Source organism: Neophocaena asiaeorientalis, unplaced genomic scaffold (assembly GCF_003031525.2).
Source record: "Neophocaena asiaeorientalis asiaeorientalis breed wild unplaced genomic scaffold, Neophocaena_asiaeorientalis_V1.1 scaffold322, whole genome shotgun sequence".
Classification (NCBI taxonomy): Eukaryota; Metazoa; Chordata; class Mammalia; order Artiodactyla; family Phocoenidae; genus Neophocaena; species Neophocaena asiaeorientalis.
Window position 1 is genome coordinate 2,788,575 of NW_020185329.1, and position 7,232 is coordinate 2,795,806.

A 7,232-nucleotide genomic window follows, 5' to 3' on the forward strand; every position below is an offset into this window, starting at 1 on the left:
AAAAAAAAAAAAACAGAATCTTGTTACTTCATTTCTTCAAATCATTGAAATGTTAATTTTCTTAAAACTATCAGTTTTATTAAAATTGACACATGTGAAAGGAACTATTCCCTATTCTTATATAGAAGAAATCCTAACGATGCCAATATACCACTTTCACTATTTTGAATGTCCAAGAATCCAATAGTTTGGTTATTGTTTTGCTTTGGTTGTTGTCATGTAGAACAGCACAGTGTTTGAAGGAAAAAATGGAAAAAAAATTTAAAGACCAGTTCCAAGACAGTAAGACTTACAGAAAATGGAACTGTGCAAACTGTACAACTCCTTAGGTAAATTGTGTAGAAGCGCTTTCTTCCTCATAGAATAGTCTGACATACTAAAACAAAAAGGTGACGTGAGTACCCTTCCCAAATAGTGGTTGTGATTAGAATATAGCCGGCAATGAACATATGCTGAATATACTAGAGTTAAACCATAAGAAACTTCCAATATCCAAACTGTTTTTGACGAACAAAATGGCAATTTCATATGTTCCAATTTAATATCAATCTTAACATGAGAAGGAGGAAAAGGTACTGTGAAGAAATGAACTCAAATGAACTCATGCCCAGCTTGTGAGTAGAGGAGGTCCCAAGCCCCTCTAGGGCCCCTGCCACCACCACAGGGCATTAATGTCCTCCTGCAGACCTTCTCTGTGTTTCATAAACACACGTTTCCGATTTCGAAGCAATCCCAATTTCATGTTAAGTCTATCCCTTTCCAATAAAGGTAAGTTAAAGTTAATGATAATAGATAATAAAGCTTTAGAAAGAAAGATATCTGCTTTCCCAAATACAGAGGTAGACTTATAATCAGGATATTTATATTTTTGGCCCAATGTGGCAATATGGTACACTGTCTTATAAGAGAACTGGAATAATGTCAGAAGACCAAAATTTAAATCCTTGTTCTACTACAAACTAACTGTGTGATTTGGGTTAGCCAACCCCTTTCAGTCTCAGGTTCCTCATCTGAAAATGGGAACAATTCCATACAGGCTTGCTAATAAGACAATATAAGGAGCACATAATAGGAACTTAACAAATTATTCCCTTCTCTGACACAATTCTCTTTCCATTTAAAAAACTGTATGTTTCTCACAATGGTAGCTGGTCACCAAATGCCTCCCCCCGGCAACTATATTATAAATTCCTAATTCCATACTTTTCTCATAAAGTTCCTCTCATCTGCAAAGGGTCCCCTCCAAGAGTAGTGATTTTAAAGAAGCCTTCATCCACTTCCTGACCTCGTCTATCAATTAGCATTTATTAGGTCCTAATAACTTTACTGCTATTTTTCAGTACCGTTTATATTGATAAAAGGAGCCAACTCTCTAGATATGTTCAGTATTAGCTGTGGATTATCGATAATTAACTGTGACAGACTACTCTGAACCTAAAACCCTCTTTCCTCTTTGATGCAATATCCCTTTACATCTCTTCTTGCTTAGTCATTGCCTGAAGAACGTTTGCATTCTTTGGAACTGTAATGCTTAACCATGAAGATCCCCGAATGGGAAAACGAAAAAAGTTCAAAATTCTATAATATACCATTCATTCACATACTTACTTTTATAGGAAAATTAGTAATTTATAAAAAGTAAGACGCCCCAGAATGTTTTGTTGCTTTACTTACAGGGCACATCAAGGACACCCGAAGGCTAGTGGTAGCAATTTCACTATCAGGATCCGCAGTAAGTTTTTCTTTAACTTTAGGAGGGAAAATCAATAATAAAAACACAGTTTAAAAAATTAATTGTGACATATGAACAGAATTATAGAAATATATATATCATCTTATATAAAGTTTCCCAAACACAGATCAAGAAACTACAAAAACAAAACAAAACAAACAAAACGTTAAGTATTAATGTACTGAAAACACAACCATACTTCCAGTATTAGGTTAAAGAATTACAAACTTACAAACTCTAGATGACATGTTTAATTGAATTTTTAAAATTTCTTTTTAAAAGTAAAATTGCAGGTGAGGAAGAGTTTCAAAGCAGAAAGCTGTTTAGGACTTAAGAACAATACAATTAGGAAAGGAACTTGGAAGGCAGTTATCCTCTGAGCTTCAATGCTTTTCTAAAACACATTCATGACTGTTTTAATTTGGGAGTACTGGTAATTTCCAACAATTGTTAAATTTGTAAACAGAAAAGGTAAAATATCTTATACTTCCTTTAACTATTGAAAACTACTATGGATGTGGGAATGTCTGTGATCTTAATCATCATGTAATGTATACAAGTTATTGTCTATCTATACAAGCTAATGAAGACATACACCACCTTCAGATGCCTAATTCTCAACACCACAATAGGGAGAACAGGACTGTAAGTAGAGACAGTGGAACCTGAGTGAGGTAAAAAAAAACTATGGAAGAGCTTCCATGGCTTTCAGCTCTAGGCAGGAAGATCAATACTGTACTGTTTGAAATGAGAAATGGCTTGAGTATAAGAAACAAAATACCATTTCAACAGCCCTACTTGGTTCCCTTTTCAACCTATAGATCCTCTTCTCCTTTCTGGTTCATTCAGTGATATGAACTGGGAGAAAAACATTCTCTTTCCCCCCCAAAAAATGTCCTGTTCAATTAACTTCAATTACTGAACTGAATTATTTACAGTTTGGGTTAAGACTTTTTTTTTCTCTACCTATTATACAGTATGAAAGCAAAGTACAAAATAAAACATCTCAGAAGGCAAATATTATTGTTGATGGATATCAACATTTCTTTTGCAAAAAGACCTTTTTTAGTTAGAAGTTTTTAAATGTACATCACACTACACACCGCAGGTTTTGAAGACTTGCATTCCTATTCTCAAGTCAACGTAGGCATCAAAACTGCCATCAACCTGACATTTACCTAAATAACTTCTTATGAAAAGGTGAAAAATCAGATTAGCTGAGATTTAAAATTAATCCTCTTGGGAGTGGTTTCTAAGAGAAGGGCTTTTCAATTCATAGGGCTCCATTCTTAGAGTATTTTTAATTCATAATTCATTTTAGGTTTCTAATAATTGTTCCCAAATTGTTCCTGTATGGAGATATATGTGAAGCTTTTTAAATTTCCATTTAAAGCATCTCATATGCTCAGTCTTACAAACATTACTTACTTAGTGCTCTGGAATGATCAGGGTTTCTAATACCTTTCATTTTTAATCTCTGTAATAACATGGCTGATGTGAGCTGTCGTACAAGATATACAGACATGGAGTAATTCTACAAAGAAAGATAATCTGTATTAAAGATGAGAGATAATAGTCTATTTACATAAAACACTTGTCTAAGAAGCTCTGGTTTCTAAAAATAACATTCAAAATAACTTCCACAGGACAGTCAATGACTGGGAAGGGAACAAAATCAACTCAGCTACTTTAGGGAAGATGAACGCTTCATCATCTCAGTGATTGAGATATTTCTCAATCACTTATAACTTTAAAACATCTATGTGAAAGATAAAATGGCTCAGATCAGTGGTTTTCAAACTATGTTTCTAACTTAGCAAAACTGGTGCTTTAGGGGCCACCATGGTATAAATGAAAATGCACTCTCCCATGCCCACTTCTAACTAGAATTTTCTGTTTTTATGTAATGGGGCTCTCATAATATATTCATTGAAAAATGAGATCCACTGCAGAAACAAAGTTCAAACACCTGTGGTCTAAATTAACACTTCACATCCAGAGTTCCACCGTTCTAATTCTGGCAGACACTTGCTACATGGCCTTAGGCAAATCACTCATATGGACACAAAATCAGCTTTCTTTTGAGAAAAAATTTGACAATTAATTCCTGTTCCCAAACGGGCATTTTACTAGGGAAGGGGAAGCTACTACAGTATATAAGACACATGAAGAAACTATAAAAATCAAAAAGACAAGGCCAGAAAATAATAGCATCCAATCCCATATTCTCTTAGATCTGGCACAAAGGAACTTTCATTAGCTATTTATAAAGCTATGAAGAGATGATATACAATTTTACCTAAATGCTAAAAACCTACTTTACCATTTCATTACATTCATTCAATCAATCCTACAATAAACAAAATACTTTTAATAGTTGCCAAACCAAATACCTTAAATATCATTTTTAATGTCCTGTAACAGTCCTTTCAAATATCTGAATACCCACTATAGTGTGCAAATTTAAGTCAATTAATCATTATAATTACAAGGAAAGAATATTATTCCCATTATGTGGCAAAAAACCCCCACACCTGTCAGGCCTTCAATGTCTGCAATCTTTTACTCAAAAAATCTGTAAGTTCATAATCATTTCAAAAAGATATACTACTCTTCTGTTCAAATTCCTCTCACTAAGCTTTAAAGCATTAATACTTGCTCAGTTAACAATGTCCCTTATATTTGCATATAACACCCATTCTCCAGATTTTATTTATTCTTTATAATAAGCAGGCCTCAGAGAATTAATCAATTTGGCCAAAATCAAACAATTTGCCAACTTGGGACTAAGCCAAGATTTCCCAAATCCTTATCCAGTGCTTTACCACTGTACATTCAGTTCACACAAATAAAAAATATTAGGGATCAGTGTCTTACGATAAAAAAGTTAGAGTAAAAATTCAGAAATGAGAGCTCAAGAGAACAATCATTAAAGAGATCCTAATGTCTGTATAGTCAATACAAAAATATTCTTTATATCCAGCTCTGCAATTACCTTCGTGGTAAAACCAAATGATTCTGGCTACAAACATGACTCAACTTCTCCATCCACAAATAGGAATACTATCCTTTATTTCTATGAAACAGCAACATTAAAGCTGATGTTCAGAAGTTAACTGAAATCTCTTGCTATTCTATTATTTCAGTTACATAAACAAGCAGTTCTAAAATGGAAATCCCTTGTTGTATTAATCAGTATCTCATAATTGACAAAATGCATTTTGAGACTAAGCATCAGCAGAAACCCAGGTTCATCAACTAAAATTACAGAGGAAATAATATAAATCTAAGTAAATATTTTCATATGGATGCCCACATGTTATTTGAAGTATCAGCTATTCATATAAAGGCTGGAACAGATTATTTCTAATCACAACATGAGTACATTTAACCAAATGTTAATCTTCTCCAAAGCCTGAGAAAGCTTTCTTTGTTCCTCTTCAAAAATTACCCCAAATTCCCAGTTTCTTAAAATACTACTTAAACACACATAAACACAATTGTGATTAACCATTAACTTAAGAAATACTGTAATGATACTTATTTCCTTTCTAAGAAAATAAAGAGATGATACTCAGGAAACCTTAAAGTTTTAACCTTGAAAATCTCTACATCTCTACCCTGAACTGAAAATTACTGCTTTTTGGGGTTACAAACAGAAAACTGAATGAGCTGGAGCTAGTAGCCTAAGAAAAAAACAAAGTAAATCAACACCTAGTGGGAACACTTTCACGCTACCCAGAGAAAAGAATCTTTACCTTTCCAATTTCTGACGCCCAAGAAATGGAAATCTGGTTTGGCACAGCTGAGGATAATCTAACTAAAGATGTAATATTCAAAGGGCGTCCAGGGCGCTTCTGCTCAATCCCATTTTTAGGTGGTGGTGCATAGCCCTATAACCAAGAAAGAAAAATAATTTTAAATTCTCCGTAGAGGAGCAAACATTTTCTCCAAGACGAGTACAGTATCTTGCCTAATTTCAGTCACACTTAATTACTTTTATTTTATCCTGGAAATCACATAGTCCTCACCCTAAAGTCACCAATCCAAAAGAGGAAAATGACCTTTTAAAAATGTTACAAAATATTTCACAAATCCAGAAAAATACAACAAAAAATCCATGTTCCATTAAAATTAAAGATGCTGAGATCTTGCCATATTGACTATGAATTTTTTTCCTTTTTTTAAACAATATAGTTGCACCTCTTTACACTGATTCATCTTAGGAGCTCCAATTCATTCAAATACTAGGGGCGAGAGAGGGAAAATGAACTCTGGAAATTAAAAAAAAAAGCAAATCAGTGAATTTCAAACGAATTATTAAAATCTTCTGAGTGATAAAAAAGCTCTCCACTGTCTTCTCTCCGAGTAGAACAGAGATTGCCATCTTTAAAACCAGGTCACATTAACAAAAAAGAATAACCAATATTTCAATTGGCATTGAATTAGCTTGACGGCTATAATAAAATCGCTACTTATATATTTTTCTATTTTTTCTAGTCATTAAGTATTTGTTTTAAATAATAAACAATCTCACTTTTGATTTCACAGTACATCCAATTCTCAATTACCACAGGACTTTTCAGTTTCTGATTTTCAAAACCAATACATTTTTTAGAAAATTAAAATTTCTTAGCTGCGAAAACATCTACATATTGAAAAGCACACACCATAGTTCATTGAATCTAAGATGCCAATGATGCAATTTATGTACCACTGAGAAGGAAAAAACAGTAAGTTAATGATACAACCTAATGTACTTTTTCTTCCTGCATACATATCAAGAAAACATAAGCAAGATGAACTGGCTAACATATTCCTTTAGGATATACAGAAGAATCTCTTGAATCGTTTTCTCACTGTCATCAATGCATGTTTTCCACATGATACTCTCCTATATGCCACCAAGAGCTCAAGATAAAAATACTTCTTAAGGGCTTCCCTGGTGGCGCAGTGGTTGAGAGTCCGCCTGCCGGTGCAGGTGACACGGGTTCGTGCCCCAGTCCGGGAAGATCTCACATGCCGCGGAGCGGCTGGGCCCGTGAGCCATGGCCGCTGAGCCTGCACGTCCGGAGCCTGTGCTCCGCAACGGGAGAGGCCACAGCAGTGAGAGGCCCGCGTACCGCAAAAAAAAAAAACTTCTTAAAATTATATTCTACTCCACAAATATCTCTCAGATTTCCTTGCAAGTCACTGACACCCTTAGACTAACTACAAGTGTTAATGCTGACACACCCTGGATATTAAGAGAACAAAAATTTCAAATAACAGCCAGGATTCACGAACCTTCCTCAAAACGTTCCCAAGTCATTTGTTGACTGAAAAACCGATAAAGGGCAGTTAACCAGTCATGCCATGGGAATAATAACATCAGGGTTGTACAAGTGCAGGCAACAACAATACATTACAGCTGCCACCTGATCATCAGAAACTGTTAAGACACCTCTAGATTTTAAAGATGTCAAAAATATGCACCTTGGGGCTTCCCTGGTGGCGCAGT

At 34.6% G+C, this 7,232-nt stretch overlaps 1 protein-coding gene across 5 annotated transcripts in view; it reads right to left on the reverse strand.

Moving 5' to 3' along the window:
- The window catches only part of PIAS2 (protein inhibitor of activated STAT 2), a 71,064-nt gene that overhangs the window by 33,039 nt on the left and 30,793 nt on the right, over nt 1–7,232 (reverse strand). For all 5 annotated transcript variants that reach the window (XR_003001763.1, XR_003001764.1, XM_024734686.1 and 2 more), the window contains exons 6-8: nt 5,491–5,625; nt 3,161–3,266; nt 1,675–1,748 (exon numbers count right to left, since the gene is read on the reverse strand). Coding sequence is in view for 3 of the 5 variants with exons in the window: in XM_024734686.1 (XP_024590454.1) it covers nt 1,675–1,748; nt 3,161–3,266; nt 5,491–5,625 (315 nt within the window). In the remaining 2 variants the exon portion in view is untranslated. The remainder of the gene's footprint in view (nt 1–1,674; nt 1,749–3,160; nt 3,267–5,490; nt 5,626–7,232) is intronic.